This window comes from Calidris pugnax, unplaced genomic scaffold (genome assembly GCF_001431845.1).
Source record: "Calidris pugnax isolate Ruff unplaced genomic scaffold, ASM143184v1 scaffold57, whole genome shotgun sequence".
Classification (NCBI taxonomy): domain Eukaryota; kingdom Metazoa; phylum Chordata; class Aves; order Charadriiformes; family Scolopacidae; genus Calidris; species Calidris pugnax.
In genome coordinates, this window is record NW_015090813.1 from 37,055 (window position 1) to 58,604 (window position 21,550).

Sequence of the window (21,550 nt, forward strand, 5' to 3'; positions counted from 1 at the left end):
AATCTCCAATCTGAACCTCCCCTGGTGCAACTTGAGGTCGTTTCCTCTTGTCCCATGGCCTGTTCCTTGGGAGCAGAGACCGACCCCCCCTGGCTACACCCTCCTTTCAGGGAGTTGGAGAGAGCGAGAAGGTCTCCCCCCAGCCTCCTTTTCTCCAGGCTGAACACCCCCAGCTCCCTCAGCCTCTCCTCACAAGACTTGTGCTCCAGACCCCTCACCAGCTCCGTTGCCTTTCTTAGGAAAAGTCTGAAGCTGAAAACCATGTCCAAGAAAAGGAAAACCAGAAATCAGCCTCACATTGAGCTTCAATAATGATTCTTGTTTCAGAGGCAAACTGTAAACCAACTGTAAACCCTGAACAAGCCCTGATTCATTAAGCACGAGGATGACAACAGTCTCCTTTTTCTCTTCACCATGGCCAAAGTTTACATATTTCTCCTCCTCTCCAACCGCTCTGGATGTCTTTAGCACAGGTTTGCTAAATTTTATCTTGACTTGTTGACCAACAAAGCTGCAACTGCAAAACCTCCCTATGGAGGAAGCTCACACCAGAAGAAAGTCACTTTGAAAGCTGGACGCGTGACAGAAAATTAAGCATGTTTTCCTCAGCGTAATTACATACACAGTGAAGTTGCTGCCTGTTGACCAACAAAGCCGCAACTGCAAAACCTCCCTACGGAGGAAGCTCACAATGGAAGAAAGTCACTTTGAAAGCTGGACGCGTGACAGAAAATTAAGCGTAATTACATACACAGTGAAGTTGCTGCTGGTACAGAAAACACACCCTAAAGCTGTCGCGCTCTTAAGGTTTTGTGGTGGAAACTCAGGCCAAGGATTGTATTGCTGAGAAAAGGGAGCTATTAACCAATTCTGTGTGTTACTAATGAGCTATCAACCGATTCTGCTGCTGCCACAGAAGGTGATGGCAACGAGGAGATGATCTGGTGATTCCTATCTCCAGAAGGAAGTTACATCAGTTGCCTAAATAAATATAAAGATCCTATTTCAGCACATTTAATGTATTTCACTACATCTTACCCTGTGTAAAATGTAGTCACGTAGCAGCACCAGGAGGGCTAAACAAACCCTAGCCAAAAACCCTAGCCCTCAACCCAAAACTCACCTTATACCAGATGTAGCTTTCAGATGAGCATCAAGGTTACCTGTGGCGAGAGAAGGAAATCAGCCTGTGCTGCATTTAAATTTAATCTCACCTTACCTGCATTGGCATGATGGGGCGTGTGTATATATATATATATAAAAAAAATATATATATAAACTTCCCAAAAATTCCTCTTAGAGCCCATAAAATCAACAGGCAGATTTTCTCCAACTCCCTGATTTTTTACTTAGATGCTTTCCCCACTTGTAAACGATAAAACAAAGTCTGAATATTTTCCTGCCAGGAGAATGAGGACTGGTTAAGCATTTACACACAGCTTTGAAGGGGAAGATCCCTTGCTGTGAACAGGACGCAGCGCTCTGTTTCCTGTCATCAGCTCCAGGAGAAGCACCAAAGCAACGCTCACGAGATGTTCAGCAGAAGGTTCTACACCAATATTAATAATACCTGAAACGATCTATCCATTTAGGTTTTCACAGAATCACAGAATCTTCTAGGTTGGAAGGGACCTTAAAGATCATCTTGTCCAACTGTCAACCCAACTGACAAAAATAGACACCCACACAACAAACAAGAAGCATCACCATCACTAAACCATACCTCCCAGCACTACATCAACCTGTCTTTTGAACACCTCCAGGGATGGTGCTTCAACCACCTCCCTGGGCAGCCCATTCCAATGGCTGATAACCCTTTCAGTGAAAAAATTTTTCCTAATATCCAGCCTGAGATTAATTTAATTTAAAAAAATATATATAATCCAATGGTTCGTTAATTATATTTAGCAAGCAAAAACGGCAAAAAAGTTTGCTGTGCACCAGTTAATCCCACCCTCCTTCCAGTGGAGGCAGCTTCTCCCCTTCATTTCATGACTCACCCCCTCTGCTTATAATCTGGTTCTCCAAGAATTTTAGTTCTCTGGGACAGGATGCAAGTAAGAGAGAAGTAGCAGGAACACTCCCAAAATGACACTGTGGAAAAAACTTAGGGTTATTTCAGTTTTTTTAGTCTCAGCATCGAGATGCCCAAATGGGATGGATACTGTAAATCCGCTTTAGCCGTCTCTAAAGTCAATTAGTTAATTTTGCAATGAGAACTGGAACTTAGTAGCAGGACGGACGGTTCGTGGCATTTCTCTGGGACAGGATGCAAGTAAGAGAGAAGTAGCAGGAACACTCCCAAAATGACACTGTGGAAAAAACTTAGGGTTATTTCAATTTTTTTAGTCTCAGCATCAAGATGCCCAAATGGGATGGATACTGTAAGTCCGTTTTAGCCATCTCTAAAGTCAATTAGTTAATTTTGCAATGAGAACTGGAACTTAGTAGCAGGACGGACGGTTCGTGGCACTCGGTGGGTTGCCATACGCCGCGGGACACATCTTTTGAAGGAGATTCTTAATCAACTTAAAAGACAATATGGCAACTGGCAGCCTTTTTCTTTATTGAAGCAAAGTCACAGCATTTTCATCACTATTCCCCTCTCCTGACGGGAAGAGTTAAAACAAAGGCCCCTGAAATTTACATTACTAACAAGGAAAGGATTGAAGAAAGAGATTACAAGCATATTTCTCTAAAATAAATAATCTACAAAGAGTGCTTTTCCTTCTTAAAAGCAATCTAAAAATGTATAAATTCTAAGGTAGGGAGATCAAAAGATATTTTAACAACTTTCAATATTTACAAACAATACAAAAAACTGCGCACGCCATCAAAAGATGCAAAATTCTTCTTAAAAATGAAAAGCTTCATTCCTACTAAGAACCAAGAACTCCAGCCAATATTTAAGTTTTAATTAATGGTCTTCTTTACAATTGGAAAACCGTTAAATGTTTTTTATTATCTGTAAAATATACAATAAAAACCAACCTCGCTAAATTATTAAGGTTAAAAAAAAAAAAAAAAAGAAGAGAAATACTGCAGGCAAATCAAAAAGGAAAAGTAACTTATTCTTTGGTAACCAAAAGTTAGCAAGTATCTGTATTTCAAGTGATGGAAAAGTAATCATCTTCCCATTTTGACAAACGGGGAGAAAGATTCCTGGCAAAACACAACTCCCGGGTTTCAATATTGAAAAGACAAGCTCCACCTACAGCTCCCTAGTGCAAGTTCTTCTCAAAGTCCAAAAAAAAACGTGGCTTTCTAACCCAGAAACGTTTTTTTAACCCTTCCCACAACTCGGGCAAGCTCGCTGCTCAGTTCCTCTCCTGCTTCTCTCTCGCATCCTCCCCGCACACATCCAGCCGCTCCGCTTCTCTGAGAGAATTGCTTTTTTTGAGTCCAGGGAGCCTGTTTATTTGGAAACGAGGACTTCCCTGGGCGTGTGGCTGCACAGCAGCTAGTCCTGCGGTATCAAACTCAGCTCCCCTTCCCACCTTAATTACCCATTTCATTTTCCCTCAGGAAAAAAAAAACAAAAAATAAAATTAATCATATAAAGAAAAAGCACCCTGGACCAATTCATAACCTGGCGACCTAATTGCTTCAGCAGGACGCACTTCTTCTGCCACTGGGGCGTGCTCCAGTAATTAATAAAGCCATGTCACCCCCAGTAATGAGCCATGTCACCCCAACACCAACCCTACCACCTTCTCGTAGGTGAACGCACCCCCATCCTGCCTCTCTCTGCTTCACCACCCACCTCCCTACCCTGCACCGTTCACTCCAACGCTTTGGGAAGCAAACGTCCAGCTTGTACCACGGGAGCCTTCCCCTTCCTCTTTTTTTTTTTAATTTTTTTCTTCTTTTTTTTCAGGCTTATTCCTCATTTTTTGCCTGCACGATTGCAGTCTCAAGAAAACAGAAAAACTTCACACCCCTAACAGGCTCTGAGAAAACTCCCCCCCTCCCCCAAGAGGACTTCTAAGGCTTTACACCAAAAAAAAAATAAAAATAAAAGCAAGTGTTAACTTTCTTGAAGCCGCAGACCGCTCATTCCAAGGCAGTCCTGTCCTCCCCTCCCACCCCACCCCTGCAGGACTAGCCTTGCTCTGGCATTTAACCACGCACATGCAGTTCATGGAATAAATGCTCAGCAAAGTCAACTTGTCCTGGTCTGGGCTTTCTTCTGGAATCTAGTCCTCTGTCATTTTCCAGACTTTAATATCCAACGCCTTTTGTCACCCCCTTTTTAACTTTCTTCCGCTGAAGGGCTTAGATACTTCCTTGAAGCACCCGGTTGAGTCATTAAGTCTAGGTGGGTTGGATCCAAGGTCTCCTTGCAGCCTGCCTCCTCGGCGTACGGAAAGTCACTCATGTCCATCTCCTCACTGGTAAACACATCCAGCTGCCTCTCCTGATGCTCTTCCGAAGTCCTTCGGCCCCTGCCCTCCGACTGCTCCACCGCTTCCCCGTCTCCTTCGCTAATGACGGTCATGGGGCTGCTCTGGATGCGGTTGCGGACGTTGTACTTGCTGCTGGCCGCCGAGGGAGGGGTTCGCGACCGTCCGTACCTGGTTCCAGAGAAGGACATGCTCCTTGGCATCAAGCCCTCGCTCTTGGCCCACTCTTCCTGGGCCCGTTTGTTCTTGCTGGGCGAGCAGGTGGTGGGGCTGTCGGAAAGGTCCGGAGAAGCCTCCGCCTTCGGTCGGTGGAACCGCGGGTCCGTGTTCTTCAACATCTCGGCGGCGGACATGCGGGAGCTGGTGTCACAACGGCTCCCTTTCTTCAGCAGAAGGGCTTTGAAGTTGTCGTTGCTGGTGCTGCTCTTGCGGACGCTCCTCTGGATGGACCCGGCTTGTCGGAGGGTGGCCAAAGTGGGGGAAGCACCGGTGGGAGTTACGGGGGGCGACGGAGAATGGTTGCGGGTACGCTCGTCTTCCGAGTCTTTACGGCCAAGGACTTTCCTTTTGGATCTGAGTTTGAAAAACAACAAAAAAAAAAAAAAAAAGAGGAGCAGACAAAAAATGAAACTTTTTACCTCCCCTAATTAATCTCGGCTTCGAGGGATGACAATGGATGAAGCTAAAGCAGAGAGAGGGAGAAGGGAGAAGGAAGCTAAATCTAAAGCGAAAGGAAAGACACCACCAAAACTGTACAGGCATTAGCGCAGGTATTGGAGGGATAAGCTAAATTTATAGTTCTTTTTCTGCAAATCTGGAACAATGAAACTACTAAAACCGACAATATTTATGGCCAAAACACTTTAGCGAATTTAGTGAATCAGGCTTTCTGGAGTCGGTATTCAACTGCTAAGGCTAATGCAGTGTTTTAATGATTAAACTCAATGCCATTTGTGGGTTAGTTTGGGGATTTGATTAAAAATGTCATCTGGAGTATGTTGGTTTGTTTTACTATTTCATTGGATGCTCTCTGGAGAATTAGAAGTGCCCTTTAGGAAAGGATATTGCGATGCGCTGCTGCTGAGGTTAAGATAAAGTAAAGTGAGCCACATGGAACCATTCTGGATGAAATGATTGGGAAAAAAAAAGTCAACCCCCCCCCCCAATTAAATGAATAGTGAAAAATGAGTTTTCCAGCTTTTACTAAGATGCAGAGACAAAATTCACAGTCCTGCTGGTGCTCTGTCATTGCAACTCTTCAACTAAATGAAGGAGAGACCAACCTCCTGATACTAAAGGGCAGAGTGTTTTTTAATTTCCATGTAAAGTGCAGGGATAACAAAAACAAAATGAAAAAACAAGAACGGAACTGGGAATAAGTAGAAACTGCCCCATTTTCACGATATTAGAAAACTTAGAGAAAAGGAAGTATTACATGCCCTGTATCTGTAGCAAAGTTGATTTGCTTCTTTGACAGAATTAATTTAAGAAGATTGTTTAAAGGCTAATTTTACATATGCCAAAGTTTAAAACAAGTCAGCAGACTTGTTCCAAATACAAGATTATCATGCTATAATTCTGTCTTAATTTTTATCAAGCGTGTGCTCAATACAGACTGTTCCCCTAATAAAATTCTACTTAACATGATCTTTAGCTCTACTTCGTTAAAGGCCTTGAGGCTTTGCCAAGGACAGCTCAAATGTCTTTATGCTTTGCAGCCTACTGATAATTAAGAAAACAAAAACAAACAAAAAACAAAGTAGAGAACCCATCAGCTGAGCAGCTGGCAGCAGCAGATAGGGCCATGAGCTCTGCCAGGAATTTTGGGGGATCCTGTCTCTGAAGTGGTGAAGTTTATGGATATATCCCTTGTGATACCCACCCCGAGGCAGCTCGAACAGCTGGGATTTCCAGCTGCTGCCTCCACCTGCCTTTCTGGAAGGAGAATGGAATAGTGACATCCAGCCTGAGCATGAAGGGACACCAGGAGATAGCAGAGGGATGAAGTGACAACTTTAGCAGTGGCAAACATCAGGATCTTGTCTGGATTTAACTGTGTAAAAGCACCACAGTTAATCTGGTGGTGCAAATCTGGTGCTCGGGTGCTCTGGGAGTCTCTACGCAAACGGGTGTGTGCACTTGTTACAGGGGAAAGATCTCCCTTCATTAGGGTTCTGGCTGCCTATAGGTGTCTTTAAACACTGAGGTGCTGGGCTCCTACTGCTGCCAAAACCCAAATGAACTTCCCAACAAACACAAAGTAAAAATCAATTGCAAAGATCTGCAGGGAAAGAGTTCGTTAGCCTGGCTGGAATTAATTGGGTAAAACTGGGAATGCAGCGCGGAGCGGTCCGTTTGCTGTCAGCGCGTAACCAGCTCTTCTCAGCATGTATGAATTATGGCAGAAACTTAAAATTTAAGAACCGAATTTGGTTTTGGTGGCTTTTCAGACAGAGATAGGGTATATATTCAAACAAAAACTGTGACTTAAACTTGGATTGTTCTTCCTGCCCTTAACGCACAAAATTTCTTGTCTTACTCCAAAGCACATGTTCAAGAGAGCCAATCACTGAAATAATACCTTACCACTAAATTTCTTGTCTTACTCCAAAGCACATATTCAAGAGAGCCAATCACTGAAATAATACCTTTTAGAAATAGTTGGGGGGGAAACCAAAACATTTTTTATTAATTAACAACCAAGGGAGATAGCGGTTCGAGTCTAAAGCCAGCAAAAGCAAGGTCTTAAAAACAAATGGTTTCTTAAAAACAAGCGGTTTCAACTATGTCACATCCAGTTCCATTGTCCATTTCCCCATAAAGTCAGGAATGACACGTATGTGCACACACACAGGGATCCACTCTCTATCTGCATCCGGGATGATGGAGAACGACCACTGGCCACACTATTTCATTCTAAACCCAGCTCTCTTTTAGAAATAGTTGGGGGGGAAACCAAAACATTTTTTATTAATTAACAACCAAGGGAGATAGCGGTTCGAGTCTAAAGCCAGCAAAAGCAAGGTCTTAAAAACAAATGGTTTCTTAAAAACAAGCGGTTTCAACTATGTCACATCCAGTTCCATTGTCCATTTCCCCATAAAGTCAGGAATGACACGTATGTGCACACACACAGGGATCCACTCTCTCTCTGCATCCGTGATGATGGAGAACCACCACCGGCCACACTATTTCATTCTAAACCCAGCTCTGTCACAGGCCCAGCGAGCCACATGAACGCAACAGGCCATTTTTAGAAGAGCTCCTACAGACCGAGTCGGAAAAAGCCAGTATCGTATATATATGTAATTTTTGTAACATCTGAAACAGGATTGTTTCAAAAAAAAATTGAAAAACCCCACGGTTGCACTCCAAATGCTGCAGTCTCCCAGCTCCCAGCCACGTTTTCCTAACAGGCTTTTCCATCCCTCAGAACTCCTGACGTATAACTCGCACACAAGCTGATTAAGCACCTACATAAACCTGTTCAGATGCTGCCGAGCACATTTTTCTGTGCCCAGGTAAAAGGGACGGCCCCCTCTAAATTTTGGAAGTAAAAGACAAAGCCACAAGATGGCACTACCACTACATGGGTTCTAGTCTAAAAGGAATCTCAGTAATTCAGAGAGTGGTAACGGTCTGCTGTGTGTACTGTTTAAATGGTGCACACGTTTAGTTTTGTGGTTTTAAGCTTTTTTTTTCTTTTTCTTTTCTTTGAGAACCTAACGGGAGCAGCTCCAAAAAAAAATAATCTAAGTTGCCTATTCAGGATGCTTTTGGTTTTAAGGGAAATGAATAATGTCATTCGTCATAGAGCCAAGGATCGCACGTTTCATTCATGAACCAGTTTGACACAAAACACCCGACCTCAAGCTGGATTATGGCAAACTATAATCCAGCGTTTGCCATATGTTTTGCCATATGACTGACATGTGGGGTTACTTGCCAGTTTCAGCCACGCTTGCCATGAAGCATTAGCGTTGAGCCTCTGTCCCAAACTGCACCATATAAGCAGCGAAGAGGAAAAGAGAGAGTAAAAAGAAATGGAGAAGAACGAGAATGAAAACAAAAAGATACACAGAAAAAGCAACAGTAGAGTTAATATGGCAGATTGAGAACAGTACAATAAATACTAGACGTAACTCGGTATTTTAAGGGGCAGGGTATTGATAATATAATCTACATTGATTTAATCTGGTAGGCTTTTAGTTCAGAATGGATTCAATCTATCTGTAAAACAATAAAACACAAGTTCTTTTCCTTATCTTTTTCACATATAGCTTTAGTAGAAAGTTGAGAAACGCGTGCTTTCTGTTAAAGCAGTGCCTGTTGTAATTGGGTGTTTGAGTAAAACAGCATTACATTAATTTTTGAAGGAACTACCGGACCTGGACTGCACGGGAAGGGCAATTTCTGCAGTACCTGTGAATGGCTGCAAAAAGATCCTCAGTAGTCCTTGGTCTCGCTGGTGTGGCCACTCCGTCCGTCTCCTCCCCATAACCATTGCCGGGCAGGAAGGTGTATCATATCATCTATATTGATTTAATCTGGTAGGCTTTTAGTTCAGAATGGATTCAATCTATCTGTAAAACAATAAAACACAAGTTCTTTTCCTTATCTTTTTCACATATAGCTTTAGTAGAAAGTTGAGAAACGCGTGCTTTCTGTTAAAGCAGTGCCTGTTGTAATTGGGTGTTTGAGTAAAACAGCATTACATTAATTTTTGAAGGAACTACCGGACCTGGACTGCACGGGAAGGGCAATTTCTGCAGTACCTGTGAATGGCTGCAAAAAGATCCTCAGTAGTCCTTGGTCTCGCTGGTGTGGCCACTCCGTCCGTCTCCTCCCCATAACCATTGCCGGGCAGGAAGGTGCTGTTTGCTGCCTCTGCCTCCAACACCTCCACTGCGTGGGGAGAATGGACAACACCCGTCAGGACATCACAGGAACCCACCAGGCACCTCATCCTGAAACCAGCCCTGGCTGCCCCTGAGGCACAGCACCCCAGACACAGAGGGAGCACTACCCTGAGCTCGGAGGGCTGCCTGCCTGGGGAAATGCAGTGCCCCGCACGCCTGCGCTCGCTCTCACACACGGGAGGAGAACAGAGCTGGAAAAAAATTGGTAGTTTCCACTAAAATGCAAAGTCAAAATCACTAACCACCTTTTCATAGCCTGTTTTCATGCACAGTTGAATAAACCGTCATTTTCTTGCCACGTCTGCAATAATGAGAAGTCAGAGAGGAACGATAAGAAATCTCATTAAGTATTAATCTGATCCCTGCAACTTTCTTTAGGCTTTTTAGTTTTAACTGTTGCAAGAGGCTCTTTCCTCTCTTCCTCTCCGTCTCCTCTGATGGTTTCAGAAGCCCACCCGAATGCCAGGATTGCTATTCCCACTCCCCAGCCTTTCCTCTCTTCCTCTCTGTCTCCTCTGATGGTTTCACAAGCCCACCCAAATGCCAGGATTGCTATTCCCACTCCCCAGCTCCTTTAAAATAGCTACTGCTGCATCCGAAGAAGAAGAAAAGCTGGAGAAAGGAGACTCACCACTTTCGTTCTCCTGAGACAGGTGCCCGTCGGCGTTACTGCCGCCGTCCTGGCTGCTGCCCGAGCTGCTTCCTTCATCAAAGGCAGGCTGCTCCTCCTGCCTGGCTGCTTCTTCTTGAGCTGGTGATGCAGCAGGCTGTACCACAAAGGCAGGAGCTCCCGCTGGCTCCGAGAAGGTGAATCCGGCAGCTCCTCCTCCCTCAGGAACCAGGCTGCCAGAGTCCATCTCGCCAGAGCTGAGTCCATCTGTAAGACAGTTCCTCGCCTCCTTGCAGTGTGCGAGCACAGCCTCTCTCTTCGTTGGGCTCGATGTACTTCTGGCAGGATCACCCCCTTCGGCTATTTTCTCCGCTGCCGCAAGATCTAATTGTGGAGGTGGCACGACGAGGAACAGTTTGGGTTTCTTGGAAATAGGAGGTGGCTTCTTGCTCAGCAATACAACCTGAGCCTTGTCGGGGGATGCTGGTGACCCCTGAGGTGACGTGCCAGAAGCACGGAGGTCTTCGCCCTGCCCTGGGGACTCAGGTGTGTCTTCAGTAGGTGTCCCCAGCGAAGCAGCTTCGGCGGGGGGGAAAGTTCAGGGCAATGGGGAGGAGGTGTCGGAAGAGGAGGTGGTGGAGGGGACCCACCAGAATCCACAGGAGAGCTCAGGGTGGGGTCCAGTTTCTTCACGCTCACGCTCCCTTCAGTAGATGTATTCGAAGAAAGAGAAGTGGAGGATGAAGACATGGAGACTGAAGACAGAAGAGAGGATTTCCTCTCAGGCACTTTAGGCTTCAGCTTGGATTTCCCATTTCCCGAGGATGAGGATTTCGAAGAAGAAGAAAAGCTGGAGAAAGGAGACTCACCACTTTCGTTCTCCTGAGACAGGTGCCCGTCGGCGTTACTGCCGCCGTCCTGGCTGCTGCCCGAGCTGCTTCCTTCATCAAAGGCAGGCTGCTCCTCCTGCCTGGCTGCTTCTTCTTGAGCTGGTGATGCAGCAGGCTGTACCACAAAGGCAGGAGCTCCCGCTGGCTCCGAGAAGGTGAATCCGGCAGCTCCTCCTCCCTCAGGAACCAGGCTGCCAGAGTCCATCTCGCCAGAGCTGAGTCCATCTGTAAGACAGTTCCTCGCCTCCTCGCAGGAGAAAGGAGACTCACCACTTTCGTTCTCCTGAGACAGGTGCCCGTCGGCGTTACTGCCGCCGTCCTGGCTGCTGCCCGAGCTGCTTCCTTCATCAAAGGCAGGCTGCTCCTCCTGCCTGGCTTCTTCTTGCACTGGTGATGCAGCAGGCTGTACCACAAAGGCAGGAGCTCCCGCTGGCTCCGAGAAGGTGAATCCGGCAGCTCCTCCTCCCTCAGGAACCAGGCTGCCAGAGTCCATCTCGCCAGAACTGAGTCCATCTGTAAGACAGTTCCTCGCCTCCTTGCAGTGTGCGAGCACAGCCTCTCTCTTCGTTGGGCTCGATGTACTTCTGGCAGGATCACCCCCTTCGGCTATTTTCTCCGCTGCCGCAAGATCTAATTGTGGAGGTGGCACGACGAGGAACAGTTTGGGTTTCTTGGAAATAGGAGGTGGCTTCTTGCTCAGCAATACAACCTGAGCCTTGTCGGGGGATGCTGGTGACCCCTGAGGTGACGTGCCAGAAGCACGGAGGTCTTCGCCCTGCCCTGGGGACTCAGGTGTGTCTTCAGTAGGTGTCCCCAGCGAAGCAGCTTCCAAAGACTTGTTCAGACCTACCGCGCTCGCAGGCTTTTGATGGCTCTCAAGTGCAGGTACATCATCAGAGAGAACGAGAGGAGAGCCCCGAGCCAGGGTCTGAACTGAGTTTTTAAATGAAGTACCTTGAGTTTTCATTTCCTCTTCGCTGAAGCTGTGACTGAGTCTCAGTGAGAGAGATGGCTTCAGGGAAGGCTGCGAGGAGGAATTGACAGTACCCTTTTCCTGAGAGAGGCTTTCAGAAGCAGATTCAGGTGATGGCTCACCTTCCGTGGCTTTTCTCACAGACCTCAGCTGCACCATTTGCAAAGCTTTGGTAGTTACTAAGGGCATCACGGGTCTCGATGCGTCTTGCTTGTTGAGTGGCTGTTTCGCTGGGCTGTAGCAAGCATCTTCCTGGTTACCACGCTTTTTAAAAGAATACTGTGGGTGTATCGTTGCACCTTTTGTTAGTTTGGGATCCAGAGGTGGTGCTGGTGGCGGGACAGCTAAGGGGAAAGTAGAAGGAGGGAGAACCGGGGAAGCGAACGAACCGATGGAGGCTTCTTGTGGAAACCATGGGACAGTCTGGGCAAAGGAAGAACTTACATCAGCTTCTGGCGGAGGAGGGGGGAAGGTGGGAGAGGCTGGCAATGGTGACAGGTCCATGACTTCTGCTGGAGGAGGGGAGGATGAAGACATGGAGACTGAAGACAGAAGAGAGGATTTCCTCTCAGGCACTTTAGGCTTCAGCTTGGATTTCCCATTTCCCGAGGATGAGGATTTTAAAAGCACAGGCACTGGAGTAAGCGCAGTGGGTGTGTTGGACTGGCTGGAGTACCCACTCGACGGCGATGTGACTCGGTGGGATTTCTCCGGAGAAGCACTCTTTGGTTTGGCCAGTCCAGTGGGCACTTGTGGCACAGAAGCCCTTGAGCCATCACTGAAGTGGCTCCCGCTGTAATCGCTGAGAGCAGACGACGTGCTGGCGGAAGGGGTCACGGGGGACTTCACCTGGTCATCCGCCACCGCCGCGTAGTCGCTGTAGTAGCCCCACTGGTCAGCGTACTCCGACTTGATGCTGCTGGTTTCGCTCTGAGAGGGAGTGACGGTGCAGATGGAGTAGAGGTTTGGAGCCGTGGTGGACATCATGCTGCTGCTGGCGCTGACCGAGCTCTGGCTGCGGGAGCGCAGCACCCAGGGATCCTCGTAATCGCTGCAGGGGCTCTGGGAAGGGGAGCTGCCGTTCTTGCACTTGAGGTTCAACTGCAGAGAGTGCTGGAGGGTGGCGATGAGGGTTTCATCGAGTACCTGCCCGTTGGACTGGGCTTTCTTCTTGGGCACCCTCCGGAGCGAGTCTGTTCTGGATGGTGGCAAAGGCGGCTTCTTTGCCTTTTTCAGAGAGATGTTTCTTGCGAGGGATTTGTCACCTTGGCCTGACTGGTCATCCTGATGTTTCTTCTCCTTTCCTTCAAAGACGTTTATCACGCTGTCTCTGGGGTTCCCAAAGCCATTCGTGCTATTGCACGGCACGTCTGACTTCAGCCCGGAGTCCGTATGCATGGAACTGTAATAACCATCGTGGTCCACAGAATAGAGAGAAGCAGAATCGTCCCTGACCGAAGTCCTCTCCAAGCTGCTGCTGCTCAGGTTGCTCCCTGGAGTGGCACAGCCCGGTGGGGTACAAACCACCTTGCGTGAAGGAGTCTCGTTGTTTTCTGCAGACTTGTAGAGCCAATGCTCTGCGCTGGTGGCCGCTGCTTGGGCTCGCTCCCCAGAGTAGCTGGATTCACTCCTACCATCGCTGCTGTCCTGGGAAGGGTTTGGCAAAGCCAGATTGTTCCTGCAGCTGTAGCTCCCGCTTTGAGACCCAGCCTCTGGGTTTCCAGGAGTGCTAAGAGAGACGGCGGAGTCACCAAGAGAAAGTATCATGGCAGCGTTGGATGGGATGGTATCTGAGGTCTGTGAGTGACGCGTGGAGCTGCTCTCGCTCCAGTTACCGCTTGAGGAATGGTGATCTTCCTTCCCACTTACTGCACCGCTGGCCACAGGATTGTCCCTTGGCTTTGGGTAGGCAGAGGAGCTGGTACTTTTGCTGTCCAACGATCCAAGGCTCTGGGCAGTGTGAATTACAATAACTTCTGAGGAGGACGACAGCGTGGCGTTGGGGATGATGCTGGTTGAGTAGGTGGCATGAGGAGAGACCACGCACGCTGGGCCGGCGGACTTTTCGCTCTCGTAGCTTCTCACCTCTTGAGACTTTGGCCTCGACAGGGTCCCCGTGGTGGGGTTATTCCTCAGGTGCACAACATTCTCATCCACTTGCAATTTACTTAGCTGGTGGGGTAAAGTGCCAGCCATGTCTTCTGCCTGCCTAGAGATGCTCTGGGTCTGCTCTAGGGAGTGCAGAGACACCCTGGCACCGGCCCGAGGCAAGCTGTGAAACCCCATGTCGCTATTTTGGCGTGAAGCAAATATCACGGCGGCGGAATCGCTCATCACCGACATGTTTCCAGAGGAGCTGGAGAACTGAGACATCTGGGCTGCGATGCCTTGTCCTTTCTGCGCCCGTATCCTCCTCATTGAAGGGGGCACAACTTTGATTTCCTCCGTCTGGCAGCTGGTGTCCTTGGTTTCGGAGCGCTGCATGGCGGAGCGATAGCTGTCCAGTCTCCCCAGCGTGGAGCAGTGATCCGGGACATACATGGAATGCCCTCGGAAATCACTTTGGCCACTGCCAACTGCTGGAGTCAAAATAAAATAATTATTCCTTGCGGCGCAAACGCACATTTATCTTCTTACTCAGTTAAAAACACACACACAAAAAAAAACCCACCCCAGCCAAACTGGCTGATCCCCACGCTCTTGAAGGTTATGCCTTGTGGAAAAGAATCTGCAACAATGGATTTTGCACAGGCATTGTGTCTTTTCTGCATTTTCTCTTCCCTTTTTCCTTATTACCAGGAACCTTCTCCTTACTGGATCATCTGCGTTCCTGCCGCACATTCGACACGTGAAATCCGCTGTTTATGACATGGTAATAATTTCCATAGTAATCAGTTATGTCAGAAACCAAGTCGCACTGTTTGACTTCCAGTAGGCAAAGCAGCAGGAACAGACAAAAGCCTGAGAAAGGCAAAGTGTGTTTCCATGCTAATGCCTCCTCGTGCAATAAAGAAAAAGGGGAAGGAAACGCGGAGACTAACGTGAATAATCAGATCTGCTTTTTAAAAGCATTACACTTCAGGAAAAAAAAAAATAAATTCCGGAGACACAGATAGCTCTCTGAGTCTTGCAGTTCATCTGAAAGGAGACTAACACGTGGAAACGTGCATTGTTTTACCACAAAATACTACGTTTACTCTAACAGCATTTATACAAAGACATTATCCCACACTGCAAAGAAAGCCATTCGATAACATTTCTCCACACAATGACTTTCTATTTGTCATGAAGGCAAAACTCCAAGAAGCGGGCAAAAGAAACAGCTACTACTGATGGTCGTCTCATCCTCAGCACCGACAGGAAATAAAAAATAACTGTATTTTTTTAAAATTAAGTAATAACCATCTATTGGCAGTAAAGGAAACTTTGAGGACAATTGAAAACCATCCGTTCAAAATACAGTTATCACTGGGCCAGCCGAAAGGACTCTTAGGGTTCTTTTAAATTTACATTTTTATTGGTAGCTGCCTTTCAAAAATCACAAACCAGAGCACTGCCTTAAAATGGGTCTGTGTGAGGCTGTTGCTTCTCGATTCAGTGGCACGACTGTATAAATAGCAGAAGGAGAGGCAGGCGTGCTGCCCGAGAGGCTGGTGAGGATGCTGCATATGTCGCTGCGGGGGGAAAATCAGTTATTTCAAGTCTCTGCCTTAAAGCTACTCTCAGGAGCCATGAAGTAACACGCCTGATAGGACTGTTCTCCTTTCCTTTCCTATCTACTGCAGGGACCTAGATGGGGAGGATAGGTATTCTTCTCATGCAGCTTTAACCGCCACTTAAAGGACATTTAATTATCCTTATTCTTGGCAGGCAAAAGAGGCATTTAGGAGAAGGAAAAGAGAGCTCTGAAAAGGCTCCAGTGAAAGCAGCACACACAAAAAGACTGTTTACTTCTTTTCCCCAGGCACACAAGTAGTCTTTTAGCAGCTTGAAGCCTATTTAGTTTGCTTTGTGTGGATTCTCTCTCATGAAAATGTAGGCTCTTTCTGCTCCTGGTCGAGGTTTAGCAGCGAAGCTCCATGCTTGGATGCTGACAAACATCGATTCTCTCTCTCGCTCTCATGAAAATGTAGGCTCTTTCTGCTCCTGGTCGAGGTTTAGCAGCGAAGCTCCATGCTTGGATGCTGACAAACATCTTGGATAATCTGAGATGAGATACTGTCAGAACAGATGGACTCCTGCAGCCAACCAAGAGAGGTATTTGCATATTCTGTAGGCAGTTATTAAGAACTGTACAGTAAGAAAAATAAATTCTGCTTTCCAATGTGTATTTTCTCAATAGAATCAGGTTAAGAGAGAGAAAAAACATCAAAGCAGACATCATGAATGTTTCTGGAAACCGTGACATCACTGATAACAACTGTTTGCCAATTAAAATAGCCGGTAGTAAAAATCTGCTTATTAAGTTGTATCAATAACCAAGAAGATGGGGTATTTTTCTTCTTTCTACTTCTATGAAATGTACACACACGAGACAGAGGATGGGGCTGGTGGAGAAGGAAGCTGTCAGCGCTACAGCAAGTATCTAAGGCCATCACACACTGACCTGTGGCTGAGAGCACCCTGTTCCAGTTTGCAGTTAAGTTTCTATGCCCAAAGGAAGCCAAATCCACTCCACAAGCAGCATAAAGCACACGGGACAGTTTATGCTTGTTTAAAAGGCTACTGCTGGGGAAGGTAGATGGCAAAGCAGGACAGCGCTGGGCTTCCTAACCTCCCCTTTCCTCCTTCCCAAACCAGGAGAGAAGAACTGCAGGAGGCTACGTTGTTTATGTTTGTTATTAAAACAGATATAACTTTGGGTCCAGTCTATTACGCTCATGGAAACTGCATCAATCAACTCGACAGCAGCAAACCACAGGGCTACTGTAGTACTGATCCTTCAATCATCATATGGGATTTGGTGAGGGAAGGGTCTCCTCATGGCTGATGCTATTAGAAGAACACATTTTGAGGTTTTAAGTACTTTTTGTAGGAAAGGAGCATACTCTGAAATTACTTCAGTTTTGGTTTTGGCTTTACATCCCAATCTCACGCAAAGCTGAGAGGATTTATTTGCCTTTTGTAGGACAGCAATTGCTCTTTTTATAGTTCCACTTTCTGAAGAGGGACAAGAGAAATCTGCTGGGAAAACGGTTCCAAAAAACCTAACCAAAGGAACATTTAAGATTCAGGGATTCTCTTAAAATGTTGAGGGTTTTAAGATTTTGATGGAATTCAGAGGAGGGTAAGGAGGAGTATTTTGTTTCCAATTTACAACTGCACTGTAAGACCCTCACTCGCTTCCAGAGTAACTCTGAAAAGCAAGGGTTTTCCCAAATCCTTAAAATCAGACCTGTTTTGTTGGTAGTGCAGCTAGAACATGAACCACCCAACTCTAAGGGATAACTCTGAGAACCCGGGACCTAACAAGCTCAAACCTTTAATTGGCATCGCACTGAAAACTCTACATCTCTCAGAAGACCTCTACTTAAATAAATAGTGGGCAGAAGTTACAAGATTTCTGCGACACCAAAATTCTGGAACTGAATCAGAGCTTTTCAAGATCACCATCCCTGAGTCCATCTAACTGCAGGGGGGATGCCTGAGCAGCAACAAATATTGCAGAACTGGACATCAGGTTACAGATGCTGAACATTATGAAGTTAAAAGTGGCTGCAATGTGGCTGAAAGTAATTAACAGTCATCTTGTCTGCATTTTATATGATGCTGTGTCCAGCAGCCCAGCAGCCAGTGCTACGTCCACCACAGGAGACATGTATCTAGACTTCTTTCATCTTTATTACCCTACTTCTTGCTATGCTGGAAGCATCTCTTAGGACAAATGCTCTTCCCTAACGCCCTTGTTCAGCGTGGACTCCAGCAGCAAGTAAAGAACACCCACAATCTGGAACCAGTGAAACATGCAGCATATTTAACATCTCTTGGATGGAAGCACAGAGATGATGTTCCAAACACACACCTTAGCTCCAAGCGCTTGATCCAAAATGGGCACATACTGGTTACACCAGTTTTCCCTGACTGGTAGTTACTGGTGTCGCTCGTTAGAGCTGACAGGGACTGAGACTGACTGCAAACCTGATGGAAAAAAGCGTCTGCACGTAACACCTAAGGCCAGGTACTGGCTACTAGAAGACTCCCTGTGACTCTGGCTGATCTGGTGGCCCCAACAACTTGCTGCAGAGAATGAGCAAAAAGGTCCTCTGCATTGAAACGAGCATAGAAAATGGAGGATTTGAGAGGATCAAAAGTAGGTGTGTTGATATCACAAAGAACACACTTGTTTCAACTAGTGTACAGAAGCAATGTCTCTTCCCAAACTTCTTCTGACTAATCATTTCTCCCATAAGCACTTGCCTCTTGTGCCACAGGCACATTCCTGAGATTTGTTGCCTTCGCCTTCTACTCATGCCCCACCAAGCAATCCTCCTCCAAACCTGGTGGCCAAGTCACCGTGCAGGCAACACAACTTCCAGTGTTATAAAAAAAACCCAGAGATTTTTCACAGAAGCACAGAATGATATGGGGTTGGAAGGGACCCCTGGAGATCATCTAGTCCAACCCCCCAGTAGGTGATTTTTCACCTATTTCACCTTAGGACTTACACACCAAATTACTTTTAACAGACACCCAACGAGAAACAGACAAGTACATCGGGCTTATGATAAATTTAAGGCATTTTCACTGTGCTCCATGAAGCATCTGTAATCTCTCAGAGGGGAGAAAAATATTGCACAGAATTCTGCGATACTCTACTGCCAGCTAAAAAATATCCTGAATCCTTGTGTATATCACTGCCACCCTGAAAGGGAGAATTTTGATAAAAATATAGGGAATTTAAGTTTTCTTGATTCTGTTCGTTTCCCTAACTGAAGAACCTCTAGTAAAGATTATATTGTAAAGATTGTATTCCTGGTGTCACTGTCTTCCATCCCCCGTTATCAAAAAGCAGATGCTACGTACTTTGGAACACCCTGATCTCCGGATGGATTGTGCTGGAAACACACAATGTTGAAAAACTACAGCTACAAAACCAGTATTAGTTAAAAGGTACAATAACTCTGAAAGAGAGATATTCTCTCCAGACTGTTGAAGTTGCAACTTGAAGAATTACTACTTGGCTTGAACAGTTGGGTCTTTGCATGGTACTTCTGCAGGACCACTGGATATCTAGGACTCTTCTTAACTGTGGGACCTTGTAACTTGAAGAGCCAAAGGGACTAACTGGAAAAGAATCTCAATTAAGAGCAGACTTCAGTAGAACAGCTGAGTTCCCAAAGATCAGATGGATTTATGTGCTCCCATGTTGCTGAGATGGAATTGTTTCCTCCAAGACATGTCAAAGGAGAAGCTTCAACAGTCCCAAATGATACCTGGGACACCAGCTGGTACCAACAGGGGGTCTGAGATGTGCCACCGGAAATCACATGAGGGGACTGACTCTTCAGGTGTCAGTCACATCCATCCTGATGAGCGACAGAAGGTCCTAGTCAGCTACTGAAAATGGGAGGCAGGGAAATAAGCTGAAGAAAAGCAGCTCCTCCTGCAGGACAGTGAGGGAGTCCAGGACACCAGAAGCTGTCCATCGGTGCCTGGCACTAAACCAGTGCAGAGCTCTGGAGAAATATTCACAACCAGGTAACTTGGTACCTTCACAAAAAGAAAGCCAGTCTGAGCCAAACCCCAGAGCAGTGACACAGAGAAGCGACTATGGAAACGTGAAGGCACTTTGCTGCCTTTATTTCATCTGGAGAGTTGGAAAGCATGAAGGAAGCAGAAGATAACCAGGAGCCTCCAACAGGTTCTCCCAGAGAGCTGCTCATCTCTACCAAACTTCTGTTTGGGAATCATCTTCTTGCCTGAGGGGAGAACACCTGTTCGCATACAAGGTACCATCTGAAGAAGTTACAAGGTACCATCTGAAGAAGTTAGAGGCAATGGATAACGGGAACATAAAGCAGAGAAACTGTGAGCACAGAAACTTGGAAGTAAAACGTCATTTCCTGGCTTCTTGCCCTTTCTGCAGTTTTGATCCAACACTGACTCCACTAAACATATATATATGTACAATGTTTATGTTCTGGAAGACAATGAAGGTAATTCAGAGCTATGCAAAACTCATTTTCTCATTGCTGTGTTTGGCGCAGAGAAGAGCACTTTGCCTTCTCCTCCTACTTTGCTAAATAGTACTGTGAGGGTCCTGCTGGTAAAAAAAAAATTGACCAGAAAATGACTATCATCTCTAAACTGGTCGGCATCTCGTATTCTTATTGTGTCTCAGAATCCCATCACATCCTATCACATCACATTTTATTTACGCAGCACTTTTTATGTGGAAGTTTCTAGGTTCCTCAGAAAGACCAGTTCATCGCTGGAGGACACCTATGAAAACACGGCAGTATTACAGTGCTTAGACATTCCCATTCCTGAAGATACTTCCAGAACATGCCTCATGGGTGCAGTTAATGACTCCTCGCAGCACGTTGGGCTAAATTCTATGAGGGTACCACGGTACCGCTGAACTCAGGCCAACAATCATAGAATTGCCCAGGCCGGAAGGGACCTCCAAAGGTCATCTAGCCCGACCTCCCCGCAGTCAGCAGGGACACCCCCAACTAGACCAGGTTGCCCAGGGCCTCGTTGAGCCTCTCCTTGAATATCTCCAGGGATGGGGCCTCAACCACCTCCCTGGGCAACCTGTTCCAGTGCTCCACCACCCTCACAGTGAAGACCCCTCTCCTATTCTCCAGTCTAAATCTGTTCCCCTCCAGCTTGAAGCCATTGCCCCTCATCCTGTCACTGCAGGCCTTTCAGCGTGGGCTCTCTCTTCTTTTTGGTCTTTTTCCTTCCAAAGGAGCCAGGGGAGAACCTCAGCAGCTTGGCCCCGGCAGAAGCTCTTCGAGGCTCTCTCTCAAGAAAGGAAAATAGTTCAAGCTTGGTTGAAGCTTTGAGGTTCTCTCAAGTTTCTGCTTCCTTCTGAAGGATAAACAAGAGGTAACAAGAATCTGCTGTATGTGTTGGTTATTTAGCCTGCGCACAGCAACTTTGGTCTACCAAGGGATTTTAATCTTTGTGTAAATATTGTAGCCATTCGCAGCAATGCTTTAGGGGAGAAACAAAGAGATTTATTCAGCTGAAACCACAGGGAGAATGTCAATAGGCACAATGCGATTGCTTGATTTGGAGTTTAGTCCGGATCCTTGTTCCGATCAAATGAACTGTGGAATGTTTTAAAACAACTCGTTGTTTGTTTTGGGACAGCGTAAGAGAAACAGGGAACGGAGCGCTACAGAAATATTTGGGGAGTGACAGGGGAGAAAAGGCAGAGAGAGCACTGAGCAAGGATGGGGGAAGACTTAATTTATCCCCAGCCTTGCCAGTGGCCTGGTGGGTGACTTTGGCTAAGTCACCTCACTGCGGCGTGACTGCTTTCCCCACCTGTAAGATGAAGACACTGATAACAATTCTCTTTTCAAGCACACTTTGTTTCTAGCGATGGACAGCAACACACCAACAGGATGGATCCTGCCATTTCCTGGCATACATTTTGCTGTCTGGACAACATACAACCACCACAGAAGCAACGTGAAGCTCCTCAGACAGCTTCCACTGTAGGGCAGATGGCTGAAGCCCTATGTGCCTGCTGGTCGTGGGCCAGGGAACTGTCCCAGAGAGAGCTCCTGCAGTGAGATACT

At 46.5% G+C, this 21,550-nt stretch overlaps 1 protein-coding gene across 1 annotated transcript in view; it reads right to left on the reverse strand.

The window, feature by feature from the left end:
• Window positions 1-2,542: 2,542 nt before the first annotated feature.
• Window positions 2,543-21,550, reverse strand: part of NHSL1 (NHS like 1) — a 211,873-nt gene continuing 192,865 nt past the window's right edge. Inside the window, exons 6-9 of the mRNA XM_014939547.1 lie at window positions 10,583-14,371; window positions 9,954-10,511; window positions 9,179-9,308; window positions 2,543-4,976 (exon numbers count right to left, since the gene is read on the reverse strand). Coding sequence (XP_014795033.1) covers window positions 4,253-4,976; window positions 9,179-9,308; window positions 9,954-10,511; window positions 10,583-14,371 — 5,201 coding nt within the window. The 3' untranslated portion in view covers window positions 2,543-4,252. The remainder of the gene's footprint in view (window positions 4,977-9,178; window positions 9,309-9,953; window positions 10,512-10,582; window positions 14,372-21,550) is intronic.